The following is a 19,566-nucleotide window of genomic DNA, read 5'->3' as shown; positions in this document are numbered from 1 at the left end:
CTGCTGCAAGAGTGGTTAAAAACAGGCCACCAACGTGTCGGCAGAAATCAGCCTATGAATAGTCTACAGTGTCTTTTCGGTTTTGTGACTCACTACAGTTTCAATTCAGTGGAACTTTATTGGTGTGAACGATAACAACAAGCAAATGTTCTGCCAAAGAATGGTTTGGATGACATTAGAATAATGAGGAAGTAATTTCAGGGAAAATAGTGCAATAACTCACATGCACTTCCCCTTTTTCAAACGTTTTTGGGTGGTTTTCGTTTTACAGCCAACTACAAAAAGACATAAAGTCATGCAAAGGTTCCTTGAATGATAAAAAATGAGAATGATTAAAAATCTGCCTTGCAAATATTAAGTAATAAATACTGGAATGCCTACAAGTCGTTAGAGTTTATGACACGGCAATAAACTGTAACGTTAGCTTACTTCATAAGTGATCTCAGTTAATCCCCAACAACATTACGGTAAAGTGAGGACACGGATCCTTGAGGCGGCCGGCCTGGCGGGGTGAGTAAGTTCTGGCGCTGTGCTGCTCCGCTCGGCTCGGCTCTCCTGCGGCTCTGCTCCTGGGAGGGTCCTGTGGTCACACTGGAATGAGAGCTGTCATCCTCCACGCTATTTCCTTCCCAGTCTCAGAGCCCGGTCATTTACTGGAACAGCCCCTCAGTCACACTGACAGAGGAGATGGGGAGCGACGAAGCACGCAGGCCCCAGCAAGCACCCAACGCCCAGTCCAGTCCGGTCCAGTCCTGTCCAGAGAGACGCCGGCATCAGCAGCGATGCTTCCTCACTGAGTCACCAGAACCAGGAAGTGAGCGCGGGGTGCCAGCATGACTTTTTCTTGCTGGTAATTGGCCAGCGTTGGCCAGATCGTAATATTACTGAGGCCTTTTATGAGACGATCTGCGAGAGCTGAGGCACCAAGGCAACCTGGTGTGATGAGTTGCAGGTGGGACTGGTGAAAATATCTCTGCCCAACTCCTGCTCCAGTGGCTAATCTTTTGTCCTTGATTTCAAATGGAATCATACAGTAATCGATCACAGTACTGGCGTACCCGTGACAACAAGACATACAATACAGACAACAAACAAATTAACAAATGAAAAGTAAAAAAGAAAATAAATTTAAAAATAAATAAAAAATCATGTTAAATTAGTCCAATATCCATTCCGACTGAAAATGTCCAAGGGCAATGATGACCCACGTCAGTTCTTTCTAACTGACCAACCCAGAGAATTCACTGGCAGTCTGGAGAGCACTGGAAAACAAAGGGTTTGATAAGGGCTATTAGACATGATTAGCAGAGCAGGCCCAGGCTCAGACATATTACTAGAACTTGCACCCTAGAACTCCTGATTTATTCCATAGGGTAGCACTTTTGTGTCATAGCACAGGTGCCTTTATAAAGCGTCCTTTCATCTCTCTACTCCTCTACGCACTGCACTCTTCTCTACTCCAGTAGAGTGATGTGAACCTCTGGATTAAGTGTGAGAACTGGGATGAAAATCTACTGTCCATAATCAGAGGATTATTATATGTGGTCGCATCACTGGCATGATGGCTTAATGGACAGTCAACAAATGGGAATTATCTGCTAGCCAACTAGGGATATTACCACAGACAATAAGTTTATTTCCAAAATTAGTTATTTTTTGCCAATTAAATGAGCCCAGGTATAATAGCTGGTGCAATATAGCAAAGTAGCAAGGTTTTAATAGTCGGCACCAATGCAAAATCTAGCCACTTTCAGTTGAAAGCACACACTGTACTGTGTGATGGGTTCCATGGATGAGACCATAACAGGGGACAGTTAGTGACACACAGCTGCCATCAGCAGCACTTCTGTCCTTAGTCAGAGGGAGCGGGAAGCGAAGCTGTGGCGCCGGTGTGACCGCTTCTTACTGGTAGCCCTGCGAAATCTGGCCAGACAGAATTAAAGCTGTCAGTAGTAATATAAAACTCTTTGCCAAAATGTGCTTGGTAACTCGGGTACCGTGAAAAATAAAAGTACAGCACTTTGAACTCAATAGCCAATTCTGTAGCATTTGACCAATTACACCTCAAAGCATACAATATATCCTCGTATGTCTAATATTTAAACCTTTAATACTAACATTAACAAACACAGAAAAATCGTCAAAATATCTTAAGAAAAATAACCTTTCAAAGGATCAAATGCTATTTAACTCAAAGAAGCCATATCCTTTATATATATATACATATCCCTAGCATAAATATAGGTGGGTGGAATCCATTGGTTTATTTAGAAAGAACTAGGAAGTCCCACCAACGGAAATGCCTCTATTTTCACATAAACACCCTTTACTGTCTGGTGTCTACCACCACCTCAACGGAGCTGCTCTAGCACTCACACCAGGCCCATATGTTTTTTACACATTTCTGCTCTATTGACAGTGACCCCTATACACTCTTGCCCTCGTGTCCTCGGTGGCCCTGGAGAAGCGGCTGGCGGTGAAGCCGTGGCCAGCTATCAGACACACCTCCGTGCGCCGGCCAGGGCCTGCATGCCTGGGTCTACTGCCTGCGTCTTTAAATAACAAACACAAAAGACCCCCAGGGCCAGCGGTGCTGCTGGCTAGGCCGCCGATGACAGGAGATGGAGGAGGTGACGGAGGGCTGAAAGCAGGAGGCTTTCTGGATGGGGCAAATGTGCAGGGGAAGGGGTAAGACAACTCTCCCAGTCCAAAATAGACCCCTCTCGGACACCCTGATCCAGACAGGCCTTGGCACTCGGTGTGTAACACAAAAAAAAAAACGCTTCCTGGGAGTGGAGCGTGCTCACAGACCTGTGGCCGTTCTCTCAGAACGAGGTTGTGAGTCCCGTTGGGTGGCCTGGGTGCCCGCTCCAGCCGGCCCGAACTCCGGTTCTGATAAGGATCATAAGGCACCTGTCAGAAGCTTGTTTTAGAACACATTAATGAAATGCTCACAAAGTCTCTCAAGTTCGAGTCTAATTTTAGATGTGGAATTCTTGTTTGACAGCCAGTGATCATGTGTGTTATGAGTTGAATGGATAAGTGATAGATTTTCAGCTCCAAGTATAGTAAATGGTCTTGTAAAGAAGGGGTAGATTTGCCATATGAGATGAACTGTATTCCTGCACCTCCTGCAGAGGCATGTATACGATGATGTGTTTCAACCCATCACCCCTTTACCAGGGCCTTGAATATGTTCTGCAAAGATCCTGCTGTCTCCATTTGTATAATAGTTAGCTTGAGTGAAATTGTTATTGCTAAATAGACTGATTTTGTTAATGTCATGTTTGCACTGATAATTATGCATTACCTCTACACCAATTATGGCACAGATATTTCTTTGTTGCTTTCTGATATACAGTAATGCAGCTGAAATGTACAGTATGTGATCTGCATGATAGGTTTGTGCTAGGTTTGTGGAGGTGCACACATCTGCACCACGGCTCTGGCGTAGCCTCTGCAGGGATCAGCAGAGGAAATATAGCAGCCGTGTGTGCTGCCCTCGTGATTCTCCACAGCCATGGTGGGCATTTATGCAGGTCCACACAAGGAGGAGGAGGCTGAGTTTTTAATGCTGCTGAAAAAAATTCTTTGATCTGCAAATGGAAATGCAAAGCAAGGCAAACAGCGAGTGAAATAAGGAGAACCGAATCCAAATCCATCTTTGCCAGAGCCCAGGAGCCCGTAAACACTGGAAATCGCATCGTAATTCACCTCACAGTCACGCACAGAGCACTCACGCAAGCCCAGCACCAGAGAGAGAGAGAGAGAGAGAGGGGGGAGAAAGAGAGGGGAAGAGAGAGAGAGAGGGAGAAAAGAGGGGGGGAGAGAGAGGGAGAAAGAGAGAGGGAGAGAGAGAGACAGAAGAACAAGAGACACAGCTAGAACAGAAGTCATGCTTTCCCTGTCCTGCAAAGGGCTGATTAAAATGTAGTACTGCTCTCAGTTTTTTGATTATTTTCCATATTAATTATCATGAACTATCAGAACTCTTGCAGCTCAGCTGCCATACACCACCAGAGCACATGACCTGTTGTTGGTGGTGTGTGTTTCTGGCAGGAGGCTGCTAATCACAAAGGACTTGTGCTCAAATCCATCGTCTGAACCTTCATAAGTATTCCCGAGGCAAAATGCACAAGAAAAAGAAGCTTCCTGACAAATACACTGCACACCAAAATTATCTGTGCTAACTTGCCTACAGTATGTTACTGCTCCACAGGGCTGATTGCATTATCTGTGCTAACTTGCCTATGTTCCTGCTCCAAAGGGCTGACTGTGTATTTCAGCTGCAGCATTGTAGAAGCAGTGGAGAGAGAATTGAATTTTATATTAAATTAGAATTAGCATATTTCAACAATATTAACAAATGTCAAGGTGGTTTAATAAACTGCTTGACAGACTATTCTGTGCTCTACTTGGTACTAAATTACAATGAGTCTGGTAGACTCACAGGCCTCTGCTCCTGCCTAAAGACACTGCCAGTTTTCAGACACAAGGCTGCTGAATGGTCTTATGTTCCTTCAAACTAAAGTAATCTCTTGGCATAAGGAAGATGGCCCATAGCTCTCTCTATCCTATCTCGGAGGTATTCTACAGATCTATAGAACAAAAGATGGCCGCAATCTGATTGTCGTTCTCCACGCATGAAGCTGAGCAATGGCTTTTGTCTGATCTCGAGGCCCATAACCTCTCCCTTGCCTGGCAACAGTGGTGTTTTTTTTGGGACAAACAATGGTGGCATTTACCTGTGAGCGGAGAGCACACGTCTGGGCCGGTTCACTTAGAGTTCCATGGAAAATAGAGAGTGAACATTCAATAATGCTAATAATGAAGACCTGCGCCTGATTGGGTTAGCTGCAGAAAGGGGCCTCTGTTCCACGTGGCCGACTCTATCCAAGTGTCCTGTCAGGACCGTGGCCATTAGCTTAGCCGCTGCTATTAGATTAGGTGGAATTAGTCGAGAAATCAATGCAATCACATTTTTTTTTCTCTTTCTCTCAGTCGCTCTCTTTCTCTATCTCTGCTGACTGTCCATCTACCAGGTCCCAGGGCGGCAGGGCCCTTAAAGAGCGTGACCGGACATCCCCAGCTGGACTGTAGTGTGTGTCCCAAAGTGCACAGCACACAGTCAAGGTCTGCATAATGCGTGGTGTGTAATGGAACAGGAGATTTTACTACTGCTTAAATTATATCGACTTAAAAGGTTGACTTTAAAAGTACCCGAAGATTTTCATCCTGATTTCCCCGTGCTGAGAAGTGTTGTCTGAGATATGCAAGTTTGTGTTCTCGTCGGGCCTTGTTAATGGAGCGCGTCTTAAGGCGTAACCGTGAAATAGAAAAAAATAAATAAATAAATCTGAAATGTCCCACTGGAATCCTGGGCCTAAAAACAACAGTATGTAATGTGGAAGTGGCGTGTTGGAGGAGGCTGATGCTCCCTCGCCTTTGTAAATAAAGGAAGATTGATGACCCTTGGGCAGTTGGGCGGTTAGTCTGCCATCGAAGCACAGAGAGCAGGGGTGTAGTTTCATGGTTTGAGGCACCCACACCAGAAGCATTGCTCGACTCCCAGTTTGGGCTAATTCATCTCCGTGTTTTGCTTTTCTGTCTTTGGGGCTGGGCACCGTGCCACCTATGGGGTTTGCAGTTGGCACTGGAGCGTGAGGCCGTAGGCTGGCAGCAGGGAGGCTGAGGATCAGGCAGAGAGCTGGGGGGATTTGGGGCTCAGTCCTGAAGGGGGAGCGGGTTAGGTTGGAGCATGCGGGGGCGTCGGAAAGATGATGGCACGGCACAGTGTCTATTAGAGACGTGATGGAGCACTCAGAGTGTTTTGGGTCCTTGGGTTCAAATGGAGGCATTTGCATGTCTGTCCCCATACATGAAAGGGCTTGTTTGGGTGGATGTTTGGGTTTAGATAGGATGGACGGGAAGGAATTTTGAGAGGGAGTAATTGATATTTACTGTGTTTGTGTGTGTGTGTGTGTGTGTGTGGTGTGTGTGGTGTTTGTGTGTGTGTGTGTGTGTGGGTGTTTGTGTGTGTGTGTGTGGTGCATGTGTGTGTGTGTGTGTGGTGTGGTGTGTGTGTGGTGTGTGTGTGTTTGTGTTTGTGTGTGGTGTGTGTGTGTGTGGTGTATGTGTGTTTGTGTATGTGTGTGTGTGTGTGTGTGTGTGTGGTGTGTGTGTTTGTGTTTGTGTGTATGTGGTGTGTGTTTGTGTGTGTATGTGGTGTGTGTTTGTGTGTGTGTGTGTGGTGTGTGTTTGTGTGTGTGTGGGTATGTGTTTGTGTTTGTTTGTTTGTGTGTGTGTGTGTGTGTGTATGTGGTGTGTGTTTGTGTGTGTGTGTGTGTGTGGTGTGTGTGTGTGTGTGTGTGGTGTGTGTTTGTGTGTGTGCGCATATGCATATGTGGTGTTTGTCTATATGTGTATGTGTAATAATGCGTCCAAGCGGATGGTGAGACTCCGGCAATGAAATTCAAGTTGATGTAATCTCCTTTTTTTTATTAGTATTAATATTAAGCTACCGGCAGGTTTATGCAACAGACAAAACAGGAAACAAAAAAACACTGATACAAAAAGGAAAACAAACACCGGGACAATGCCCACTAGGGTCTAGGCCTACCTCAGAGGCCTTTCAGCAGGACCTCTCACTCCCGAGAAGGAATCCTTCCCCTGACTGCGCTCTGCAGACACCATTTAAAACACTGGACTAAACCATGCATAGCAACAAATCAATTAATTCAAATTCACCACCCTTTGGTTAACACATGACATAGGCAATACACATTACTAACAATCGTTCATGATATTTCCATACAATGTCATAATAAACCTCACTAAGCACCAAATAAATAATATAAACCCACCTCTAAACCCACGCCCTTGCCCAATAAGTTTGCTCCCCTGCACCTGGAAAGTGTCCCTTGCCCAATACTCCAGTTTGCTCCCTGCACCTGGAAAAGTGTCCTTGTCCAATACTCCAGTTTGCCGGAAAGCAACTGAAGCACCGAGAACAGGCAAGTGCATACACACAATCATACATACACTGACAAAGCACTTCCATCTCCCAGCTAGTAAGCATTGATGTTATAATGCGCGCTTTTAGAGAACGCCACATTACTGATAAATAGATACGCTTCAACCTCTATACCGCATATCGCGGCTTTGATTCCCTGTATGTTTCCCTTAAACCAATTTCTAGTTTAACTTAACCCCCGTCCTGACACGCCTCAGGTCTGTGGCATTCACAACATGTTATCAAACAAATCAACATCGCAACATGATTTAATAGCGCTGTCTTTGTGCAAATGTTTGTAAAGTCATTGTTCCCGTTACGGCAGGAAAGCCGCCTTTGCCAGTGACAGACGCACTGCGCTCTGTCACAGTATGCCTTTATATGTATGTTTGTCTGTTTGTTGTGTCTCGCTGTCTCTTTTTGGCTCTCTATGTTGTGTCTCTGAATGTGTGTTTGTTTGTAAACTGTGTATTTGCAAAATGATTTGTGTGTGCTGTTTCTGTTTGTGTAAACTCATGTATATAAGCAGCACTGAAAAGTGTCGGGTGTTGAAGAGTGAGAAATGGGTGTATATCAAGATCTTGATGTACAGAAAAACACAGCTGTGTTCAGGGTCGGCGCTAGCCATTTGGGTGCCCTAAGCACAAATTGGTGGTGCACCAATGTAATAAGCCTATGTGTCACATGTGACACTATGTGAAAATGTAAAATTCAAAACTCTATTTTACCTTTAAAAGAGGTCTAGGCACAATATAATAATTCTGTACATAATTTGACAACTCTGAATATGGAAATCTACAAACACCGAGATTGTGTTTTTTTTTTTTTCAATTGCAGTTCCACCAGAGGTTCGCCCTCTATGAACCTCTTGAAAATAACCACATAGAACAACAATTAAACTTATCTAAAGCTGTCTAATTTAGCAAAATCACATCACGTTCAGTTACAAGGTTTTTCCAAAGTTCACCTTAAGAAGAGCCGTTTGCCACTCATCTAGGCCTACGTTATGAAAGTGTCACTTGTAGCGTTACTTTTTCACTACACTTTTTCACTTTCACTAGGCTAATAGGCTAACGTTATCTGACTATATCTGATGGCTAAAAGAAATAGCAAGCCCAGTTTAAGCATAATCAGAAATACCATTGCTAGCTAGCAACCTGAGGAAGGATTGCTAGTCTTATACACCGATTGCTAACGTTAACAGAAAACAGCCGAGAGTTGAATTGCATTCAATAACCCATAATCCGTATCCATATCCACAACGTAAAATAACTAGCTAGCCAGCATCAATCAACGTAACACTTGAACATGAACATGGCTAGTAGGAGCTTACGTTACAAAGTTTAAAGCATAGACACGCATACACGCAAGGGCTACAAAACCAACATTTTTTTTTAATTATTTAAAACATTACCTGCAAGCACCGCGCGAGAGTATCATCCGGCTGTCTCTTCTTTTTCCTTTTTTCCTCCCCCGACTCTTGAGGCCACGTCAAAGCTGTCGGCCTAAAGACTGAGGCGTAATCGAACAGACCACTGGGAGGTGGGGGGGGGGGGGGGGCACCAGAGCGAGACTGGAGAGAGGGCCGCACAGGAGATTCACCTTTTTCTCGACTAATTTAGGCCTATTACATTTGTATTGCTTTTGCATATTAACATAGCCTGGGTGTTCCCATGCTGCCTTGCGCGCGATTTGATTCACGCTGCTAAGGCAGCCTGGAGACCATGGAGCAAATGTTCGCCTTAGATAGACCAATCACAGAACAAGGGGGGAAAGCAAGACACTAGGCGAGGTTCGACTTCGACTGAGTCTGACTTGGTCTGGCTTTCTACGTAAACGTGATCTTCAGAGGCTAGCCGGGAGGAGCTACAACAGAGGGCAACTCATCCCGGACAGGCAGGCTACAGTCTGGCTGACGTGACTCGCGGGAGATATCGCGGAATTTTGTTTGCAATAAACACAGAAGAACTTTCATTCCTACTCATTAAAATGAGCATGATGACTGACGAAATAAATTCTTATGATGTTTAAATAAACCACTGTTGTCATACAGTTAACAGGCCTGCATTGTAGCACATAAATTCAAGATCAAGTGTTTTCCCTATATGTGTGTCTATCTATTTAGCCAACAGCAGAAAATAACAGAATATCCAAACGTTTTCAGTAGGCTAGCCTACCATTGTTGCAGAAATCACGTATGAGAAGGTATCCCTTCGATTTCTGTTTATTTTCACATATTCCAACATAAGGAAGCAGCATGAGCCTCCCGTCATAATCGTCATGAGGACATTTCCTCCCAAATGGCCCTATCACGCCTTTGAACTGGCGTCATGAGGGCGTTTTCAGCTCGTGCAGCTTCGTGGAAGGCAACTGCAAGATCTGTCTGCAGGCTAAGACTCCCGCGATATTTTAAGGTCATGTGACATGGTGTCACGGTGGTAAGTCCCTCCCCGGCTGACAGAAGTCGGACAGAATTTCTAACCAGCAAGCATTGCGTCCATCCCAGTATGCATTGTGTTCAACCCAGCATGCATCACATCAAGTCAGATCTGCACAGATCTGCCGCAAGTCGAACTCGCCTGATGATGAGCTATACCAAAGTCCTTTTAGGCAAGTCCCTCCACTCGGCGGCCATATACCAACGTTTTATGGGCACTAATCGGGCACAGTCTTTGGGTCGAACTGCGTGTGCGCAAGGCTTCACGACACCAATCTTGCTCCAGCGGCGAGATCACAACACATGATTGGCACGATGTCTTCACAACACGCCATATGATTGGCTCAATGTATTCACATGTCGACGTTTTGCCGAGGAAGGGGTGGGATATGTGTAGACAACGGCCATATTGGCGTGACAAACTAGCCCCATGCATTTCTATGGAGTATTTTTTGAGTGCTGTGTCTCCTCATTAGAAAGTCTCTGGCTATGCACAGACGCATTTGATAGACATCTGTGGCACCCAATAAACGGATCTGGGCATTTTTTTTCCAAATACGAGAAAATTGACGTTTGGTTCCCAGACCACGTCTCATTGAGAAGTGGTGGCTAGCCAGGCTAATATTAACATGCTTTACACATATTTTATTTGTTATTTACTTGTAGCCTATTGTGATAATTTTTCACGACCAAGATTTTTTTGGTGCCCCCCTAGGCACTTGGTGCCCTACGCGCAGTGCGTGATGTCCGTGTGCGGAGCGCCGGCACTGGCTGTGTTACTGTGTGGAAATTATAATATGGCATTCTCCTTGGCAACCAGATCATCTGCTATGTGCTGTGAAAGCAGTCATATGTGGCTCCCTATGTGGATGGATCTCTCTCTGGCTGTTACCGCCAAATTAAGAAACTGTCTCAAAATCAAATCCTTTCAACAACTTTGATGTCTCCCACGTCACCTCCTCTGCATTGGAATATGAGGCAGAGGCTATAGACAGGAGTAAGAATGAACAGTTTGGAGCGTCCGGCTTGGGCATGTCACCTGTGCCACGAGAGGGTCCAGTTTAAGCCAAGAAAAGCACACTGCAGTGCTCATCCAGGAGCTAATGACACCTGAGCCCATAAGGTCATCATGTCCGGGGTCCTGATCCTCTTCTCAAAGTCTGTGGCCAGTTGACCTCTCTCTCTCACACACACACACACACACACACACACACACACACACACACACACACTTGTGTGAAACCACCAAACTCCAAACCCCTCACAAGTAGCCAATAAGTACCGGGAGGTGGACTGCAGTAAGGCTGATGTCTAAAGGCTTTGTTTTAAAACGTCGGATAAGGGTGTAGGTGTCCAGGTAAAGCACAGGCCAGATCAATAGCTTCAGGGGAAGACAGATTGGGCTCAGTCCAGAGTTAAATTGACAGGCATTTAAATAGATGAAAAGAGCTAAGGACTGAGCGGACTAAAGGCTGATGGATGAGGCAAAGGAGCCCTGCAAGAGTTAGTTACTGTGGAAGGAGTTGTGTTGTGGAGGCGGGGGCAGAATAAAAGGCAACCATTGATAAGTGCTTCCTGAGGAATTCAGACAGGGTATGGATCAGCTGAACGCAGCAAAACAATCAATGGCAAATGAAGAGGGCTGAGAAGCTGCAGATGGGGAGTCCACTGGGGGGATGATGTGAAAAATAAAAGATATGCGCAGATAGATCAGAAGGACAGTGCAGACCAATAAATGGGAGTCACTGGAGATGGGGTGATCAATAGTGGTTCGTTTCTCGCTTGGCTGTCTCTGTGTAACGGAGGAGGGGTTCCAATAGAAAATCCCTATTCCGCAAGGCTAATCTGCGTTAGCAAAAAGCTCAATGCACCTATCCAGAGAGATAATTAAATCTGAGAATATCAAAATAGGACTCAAAATGGATTAATACGGTAACCAAACAATGGAAGACAAAAGAACGACAGATTGACTGATTGACACTGCTGCCTTAGTCAAATGGCTGCCAAACAGTATAAGTATATATACTCTTTTGATCCCTGCATTTATCCCAATCCGTGAATTAGTGAAACAGACACATCACACAGTGTACACACAGTGAGGTGAAGCACACCCTAATCCCGGCGCAGTGAGCTGCCTGCATCAACAGCGGCGCTCGGGGAAGCAGTGAGAGGTTCGAACCGGCAACCCTCCGGTTACAGGTCCGAAGTGCTAACCAGTAGGCCACGGCTGCCCTGATGGGTTCAGATTGGCAAACAGTAGGCAGGCAGCCGAACTTGAGCAACACTGGATGTCCTGCTCAGGTTCTTCAGATCCTCTGCTGTTGTCTTGTCATTATGCCATCACTGACCCCAACAGCCACTCAGAGGTCACCCTTGTCCTGGGTCAGGACCAAGCCCACATAGGGTCAGTTTGTGACCCAGTGTCACAGTACGTATTGTACTTAAAATGCTCACGCAAAGCATGCCTACTGCGAGCTAATCACACTAGGGGATCACACGTCTATTGTGCAGGTAACTCCCATGGTGACGCTACTGGTTTTCCACATGACATCAGAGCAGCAGAGTTCACTGCCAGGGCATGGTTCAGAGTCAGCCATGCTCTCTGTCCACCCAAACGGCCAGCACTGGTCTGCAGACTTGTATCTGTCCCCCTGTAATACAAAGTGGGTGCCTTGGAGACCCCCAATCACATTGGGTGGAGTGGACAGATGCTATGAAGGTGTACGCTGTGTGCTCTTACTGTCAGCACTCTCCAAAAGCAATAACCACAGAATTGGTAGAGTGTGTGTGTGTGTGTGTATTGAATCTCAAGCAAGAGCAGCTTGCAGAAAGACAAAGAAAGAAGCAGACAATGGATGTCATATCAAGGCTGTCTACCTGACAAATGTTATATCTGTGGGTAGTTTGTGGTTACTCTGCATATGATTAAATTGCATAAAGCTTCCGAGAGCTTCTTGATTTTTTACTCCCATTAATTAAATAATTAAATACCGAACCAATTTAAATAATGCTGAAATACGAACAGGAGCACAGCACAAATGTTTATTGGATGTTTGAGTGTTTGATATTTTAAAGGCAAGCATACACACCTGTGCTACTATTCCATAAGGCCACTGTCCAGCCAGGCTGTCTGTCCTCTCCTCTGTGCTGTGAGGGAAAAGCAGGGAGAGGGGGGGTGAGAGAGGGAGTGAAAGAGAAAGAGAAGGTCATGGCTAGAGCATAATGAGCTTTTGATAGCAGAAACCTGATGACAGAGAAACTTTATTTTACAATTAGTCAGGAGGCCAGTCAATGTTATTAACAGTTAAGCTGCGGGGGTTTCTCAGTGGCCCTGTGTGAGAATGAGAATGTTGTTTGTTTGTGTGTGTGTGTGTGTGTGTGTGTGTGTGTGTGTGTGTGTGTGTGTGTGTGTGTGTGTGTCTGTCTGTCTGTGTGTGTGTGTGTCTGTCTGTGTGTGTGTGTGTGATGAAAGGGATGTTGTACTGTGACAAATAAGGAGAGGTTTGCACTCTGGTGCCTGTGAATTTGTGTTACCCTCACAACCTTTATCTCTCCCTCCCTCCCTCCCTCCCTCCCTCTCTCTCTCTCTCCCTCCCTACATCTCTCTCTCTTTCTCTCTCTCTCTCTCTCTCTCTCTCTCTCTCTCTCTCTAAGACCAACTTTGCACTTTCTCACACCCTTGGCTTGTTTAGTCTACAGTATTTGGGCACATTTACACTCTATGCTACATGTGGGAGAGCTTTTATCAGCATTCTAAAGATAACAGAATGTGCCCATGTCTATTCCTTGAACCCACTGACCTCAAGCTCCTCTCTGCCCCCCTTCCCTGCTCCCCAAGTGGAAAATGTTGTGCTTTAGCTATATAGATAGATTCTCTCCCTTTTGGGATCTATTTCATTTTCTTTTCTATCTCTTTTTCTCCTTTTTTCTTTCTCTCTGTCTCTCTTTCTCTGTCTCTCTTCCCCCCTCTCTCTGTGTGTGTGTGTGTGTGTGTGTGTGTGTGAAAGAGAGAGAGTATGTACTGTACTTCTTTTCTTTTCCTGGCTCATTTTGTGCTGGGGTTATGTTGTGTAATGACACACTATCCTCCATTTCCTCTGGACTGTGGAGGGAAAACAATAAGTCCTTGCTCATAAATGACTAACCTTTAGACCTTAATATCCGAGATGGCTGCCGAGGTCTTTCATGGGCCTCAGAGGTCTGTCATCAATACATCAATACGCCCTCATAAGCCTTCGACTTGTGGGGTGCCTTTGAAATGCCTCTCATTGTGATCAGCTAAGCCACCATTAGCTGGCTAGAGAAGTTATTGACTGTAAGTCCTACACTCAAAGTCACTGCTTTTGTGGGCTTCGATGCTGGCCCAGTGTCCCTGGAGGTGAGAGGAGACTCTATCGGTCAGTTGAAGGCTCCATACAAACTGGATTGTTGCATAAGCCCTTGTGGGACATCTTTCTAAGCGAAAATCTCTCTCTCTCTCTCTCTCTCTCAGACCCAGCAGCAGTGGACGTGGACCAGTATGAGCTTCCTGCGCTGGCTGATAGCCTGAGGGGGTACCTCCAAGACCTGGTCTCTCCCATCATACCTGCAGTGGTGTATAGCGAGCTCATGTACACAGCCCAAGGTAAAAACAGCCTTCTCAGGGTCCGCATGCTCAGCCCAAACGCCAACTCTGCAGTGGAATGGGATTTCTCCTTGAACTCCACTCTGTTGAGTCAAGGAAAGCAATTAAAATGCTGCTAGTCATTTACATGAGTCATTTAAATCTGAATTGCACCCGCACTGAAGTGGGGGATGCTCAATAGCGCACTGTAAAGATTAATGGGCCCCTGGCTGTTTAAGCAGTTTTACAGCAGCTATTTGCAGTTGGCTTTTACGTTGTATTTCTGTAGAATCAACTTCTCAACCTGAGCAATTTACAGTTGGAGAAACTGACTTGCAGAGTTGGACTATTTTCCTGCAGTTAACGATGGCCACTCTTACTTGTACTTACCTGATAACCTGCTTACGTGCCAATGTGCAGAGATTCAAATCTCCTTCTCCCTTTCATATATGAAGTACATGGCATAAGCTGTGTGTGTGTGTGTGTGTGTGTGTGTGTGGTCGTGGTCGTTTGTTGTCAGCATGTCGAAGGGTGTGTCCACAGCATCTTTACTCTGGCAGAGCTTATAAAATGTTGGTACCTACAAATGTACACACACACACACACACACACACACACACACACACACACACACACACACACACACACACACACACACACACACACACACATACACACACACACACACACACACACATACACTTACAGACCTCCTCACGCACATTTATTTTGACACACTCACACACACTCATGCACACATCATTTGGTTGCTCTCGAGTAGTGCCTGACTTAAGGACAGTCTGAGTCAGTTACATAAGCACTCCCCGCCACCCCCTCCCCCCCTTTTGTCTCTCCTCCACTGTCTCTAGCCGTCTTTTTTTCTCTTTCTCTCTCCCTCCCCCTCTCCTGCTCTTTCTGTATCACCTCTTGTTCTCTCCCTTCTCCATCCCTCTCTTTCTCCCACTCGCTTTCTCCCCTTCCCGTGCCAGATCCGTGCCAGATCCGTGCCTGCTTCTGCTTCAGTTTGCCTGGCGCCCTGGCGCCCTGTTTCCTTCTTCCTGTCCCTGCACGGATGAATAGGTGCTCAGCCCAGGACGGGGCCTGCAGACTCCACCACGCTCCCAGGACCTGTGTGTTTACCCGGGGGGGCGGGGGGGTGGGCAGGATGCCCCCAGGAGCTGCCGGCGTTTAGGCCCTCACACAACGCTGTTTTTTTGAAACCGCTGCTTTTGGAATGTTTGTCTCTTTATCGCGAATTATTGTGAAGCCTCTGCACCGTCACACAGTCATCGACTGGCCTGACATACTGTATGCATTACAGTGCTTTCTGTCGGTTTCACCTCTTCGTGTGGACGCGACCGTTGTCGTTAAAGGTGTGAAAGCAGTAAGAAAAAATATACCCGATGGTTTCGCGTGGACGTGACCTGAGTCATGTTCAGTAATGGGGCTTTGGCTCGGGGAGGACTCCGGGTTGCGCTTGTGTCTGACGTCCAGCCGGCCTCTTACTAAAGAGTGGCGACTCTTTGGCGGCCATCCCATTCTGCCAATTTCTTGATGAAGTCACGGGTGGTGCGGTGCCGTGGTCTGAGGAGAGACTCTCGCTCATTGGTTTTATCATTGTAATGTAATCAACCAGGTGTCTGATCCCTCCTGGAAAGCTTGTGAAACCCAATTAAACTATTTGCCCTTCATCAGAATCTTTGCTCGAAAAACTACGCTGTTACCAGGAAAGAGCTCTCTGAATCAGGCCATGTCACACCAAGTGTATTTGTGTGTAAATGTCCATGCATGCACGTGTGTGTGTGACGTGTGTGTGTTTAAGCGATGTTATGGCTCTAATGGTGCGATAAGCAATCTATTGCTAAGAACACACACACACACACACACACACATCTGGCCGCTTGCTTGGGAAAGCACTCTCCTGCAGGCGCATTGTTCCAGGCTATCTGCCTGCTCCCTGTCAGCCCACCTCCTGGCTCTAGCCCTGCCCACAAGCTCCTGCTGGGCCAGTACGCAGAAGGCCAAGTTCCCAGATTTGCCCCCCTCCGAGCAGGGGTCAGCCAATATCGATACCGGCTAGCAGGAAAGATGAGGGGGGTCGCCAGAGTGGGCAGTGTGTGGGTGTGGTTGTGTGTGTGTAATGTCTGTGGTCAAGCAGAAGGGGCATGACCAAGGTCAATGTGCTGATCTCTAACGTGCTGGCAGATTGTCTGGCTGGGCTCCATCCCTGGTCACCTCCATGGCCACTCAGCCAATCAGTGACCTTTGAACCCACAGCTCTTATCCTCTATAAGCAGCGACGCCTTGTCTTAACCAGCCGCGGCCCGTAACGGGCCAAGCCCCGCAGAGCACAGGTCATGATTTATGAGGAAGAGGAGTGGACAGAGGAGACAGAGAGGGCAGGCCAGCAGGAGAGATAGAGAGAGGGAGAGGGAGAGAGGGGAAGAGAGAGGGAAGAGAGAGGGAGAGAGGCATGTCAGGTACACACTGCATCCAGGATTGGTTTTTCATTTCACACAGAAATGACTGTCAAACATGCAAGATGGGATGGATGGATGTGTGTGTGTGTGTGTGTGTGTGTGTGTGTGTGTGTGTGTGTGTGTGTGTGTGTGTGTGTGTTTGAGTGTGTGTGTGTGTGTGTGTGTGTGTGTGCGTGCGTGCGTGTGTGTGTATCTGTGTGTGCATTTGTGTGTGCGGGTGCGTGCATGTGCAATCAAATATAATTTTAAGGTCTGTGCTTGGTGGAGCAAAAAAGAGAGAGAGAGTGAAAGAGAACGAGACAGAGAAAGAGAGAGAGAGAGAGAACATGAGGAGAGACTGAGAGAGAACACTTAAATCTCTTCTGCCCCTTAAGATAAATACACTGGGCTTAAATCCAAGAGGGTTCAATAGTTGAAGGAAAATAGGATGCACTCCAAACATCAATAAATCCATATTTTGACAGCTTGATAAATGGCATCAAGCCAAAACACTCAACAATTTTTGCAGCTCCTCTTCTAGACCTTTACAGTCATAAAGTTAATAAAAAATGAGCAAGTGCAATTACGTAATAAAAATAGTATTGATTGATGCATTTCTGCCTCTTTATTATTATCACTGCATTTTACATAATATACCATAATAATATCTATGCAGTGTGGTCATGGGCCAACAGAGATGCTGTGGCCATTGTTTGAGGCTGAGCCCAGAGGATATGCTGTGTGGAGACCCTGACCGAGCAGAGCTGACCAGAGCAGACCAGAGGCACAGATGTTGTCCTGTTTACTGTGGGAAAGCCCATCAGCAGGCTCCTGGTCAATATGTCAGGGCCTGACTAAATAAGGGCTTTGTCTCCAAAACGGCTGCAGACAATAGGGCATGGGGCAGCCTCACGCGGGGGGTGGGAGGGGGGCTGCCGGACTCCAGAGACCCACGCAGCAACAGACTGCAAGGGCAGTACAGGAGACACACAATGCTCATCTGCCAATGACAATGACATCTCCCAATGACCAACAAAATGGCATTGTGTGTGTGTGTGTGTGTGTGTGTGTGTGTGTGTGCTCATGTTTGCATGCATATGGCCGCTGTGTGCATGCACACATGTGCATGTTTATTTATATACATGTGAAAATGTGACACATAGACATGATAAGCCATTGTTAGGTATGTGCATATGTTATGTCTCTGTGTGTGTGTGTGTGTGTGTGTGTGTGTGTGTGTGTGTGTGTGTGTGTGTGTGTGTGTGTGTTTGTATGTGCTGACTCCTCATGTCTTATGGTGTTCCAGTGCCTTTGGCCAGACAGACCCCAGACTCCTGACTATTCTGACTGTCTGCCAGCTTATCTAAATTTAGACATAAACATGCACACACACCCACACTGAAAATCACACCACCTCCCCTCACACATCAAGACAAAGTCACCGCGCTGACATTAATGTATGATATATGGTCATTAGTGACTAGAAGGGAAAGGAGATAGATTGCAATTTCCCTTTGTCTCATTTTAGCTGTTTTAATAAATAATATTAAAACATAGTTTATTTGCTTGCAATGTGTAACCAGGGAGTAGTTTACATTTTACATTCATCATTACAAGCCTATGTGCATCATTAGTTATCAGTACAAATGCTAGCTCTTGTTTTTTGCTCCAGAGACCCAGAGCATGGAGGAGTGCGGCCAGCAGCTGAAGAAAATCCTGGAGTCCCCCAGCATGCCCCAGGCCAACCACCAGCTCCTGGTGCACCTCACCCGGCACCTGAGCAGGGTGGGCCAAAGTGGGGCGCAGGGCCAGGCGAATCCCAGGCTTCTGGCCCAGGCCTACAGCGAGGCCGTGTTCAAGCACTCCCACTGCAGGTGAGATCCTCGGAGAGGCTCAGTCTCCTCATCCCCACAGGGCGCTCACGGAGCTCCATGCATTATCACTGAACTCAGTAGTGCCTCACTAGTGCTTCAGTAGTGCCTCAGTAGTGCCTCACTAGTGCCTCAGTAGTGCTTCAGTAGTGCTTCAGTAGTGCCTCAGTAGTGCCTTAGTAGTGCTTCTCTTTACTCAGATGCTTTCCCACAATCATAATAGTGCTAATATTACTCTGCCAGTATGCATTTCATGTGATATTTGTCTTAGCATCAAATAAACACCACTAAAGTGATTGACATTTTCACTTGGAGAAGAAAAATATTAGCATATTGCACCACGTGGTTCTGACAGTTCATGAGGTCTTTTGGAAAATGAAAAAGATTGTTTCTCTCGTGTTTCACAAGCGATTTCCCACTCCCTTGCATTCTCTGTTTCTCTGTTGACATGCCTTTTCAATAAGAGCTGCCTGCCAATGGGTCAGAACGTATAATATTTGTCCAGGCTTTGTTACATATAATGCCGCTTGTGAGGGCAATTGAGCGTGCAGTCACACCACCACATGTAGGCACACTTACAAACACACAGACACTCATAAAGACGCCCTTACTCAATGAAATACACACTCATTTATATACATTGATTCTTTGGGTTGTCCTAGTCTTACCATGAATTTTTCAGGCCACCACACCATACCCACTTTCACACACACACACACACACACACACACACACACACACACACACACACAAACACACACACACACACACACATATACACATATGCAGACACTCACACACGCACGCATGGCACACACGCACGAACGCACGCACGCACGCACCATGCACACACAGACACTCACACACGCACGCACACACACACAACACACACACTCACAGTGCCTTTATCTTGCAATCTTTTGTTTGTCTGACCCCCTTCATTTGTACTGGCCATCAGAGTGAGGCCAGTGGGCATGAGTCCCAGTCCAGCTCCAGGTCTTAGAGTGGCTTCACCAGAGCCATGTCTCATATGACGCACGCTGGGCCTGACTGTGGCCATTACCATGCATGCAGCATGCTGGCTGCCCTCTCCAGAGCGTCCGAGTGCTTCAGAGCGGGAGGCACAGGGGCGGCTTTGTCCTCCTCCGGGCAGCTCCCTGAACGGTCCCCTCCAGCACGTCTGA

At 46.5% G+C, this 19,566-nt stretch overlaps 1 protein-coding gene across 3 annotated transcripts in view; it reads left to right on the top strand.

Moving 5' to 3' along the window:
* The window catches only part of pik3r3b (phosphoinositide-3-kinase, regulatory subunit 3b (gamma)), a 163,742-nt gene that overhangs the window by 67,124 nt on the left and 77,052 nt on the right, over positions 1-19,566 (top strand). For all 3 annotated transcript variants that reach the window (XM_048251671.1, XM_048251670.1, XM_048251673.1), the window contains 2 exons: positions 13,942-14,073; positions 18,184-18,385. In XM_048251671.1, coding sequence (XP_048107628.1) covers positions 13,942-14,073; positions 18,184-18,385 — 334 coding nt within the window. The remainder of the gene's footprint in view (positions 1-13,941; positions 14,074-18,183; positions 18,386-19,566) is intronic.

The sequence above is a fragment of the Alosa alosa genome, chromosome 9, assembly GCF_017589495.1.
Source record: "Alosa alosa isolate M-15738 ecotype Scorff River chromosome 9, AALO_Geno_1.1, whole genome shotgun sequence".
Classification (NCBI taxonomy): domain Eukaryota; kingdom Metazoa; phylum Chordata; class Actinopteri; order Clupeiformes; family Clupeidae; genus Alosa; species Alosa alosa.
The sequence above is the reverse complement of the archived record's forward strand: the minus strand, read 5'-3'. Positions and strand labels throughout refer to the sequence as shown.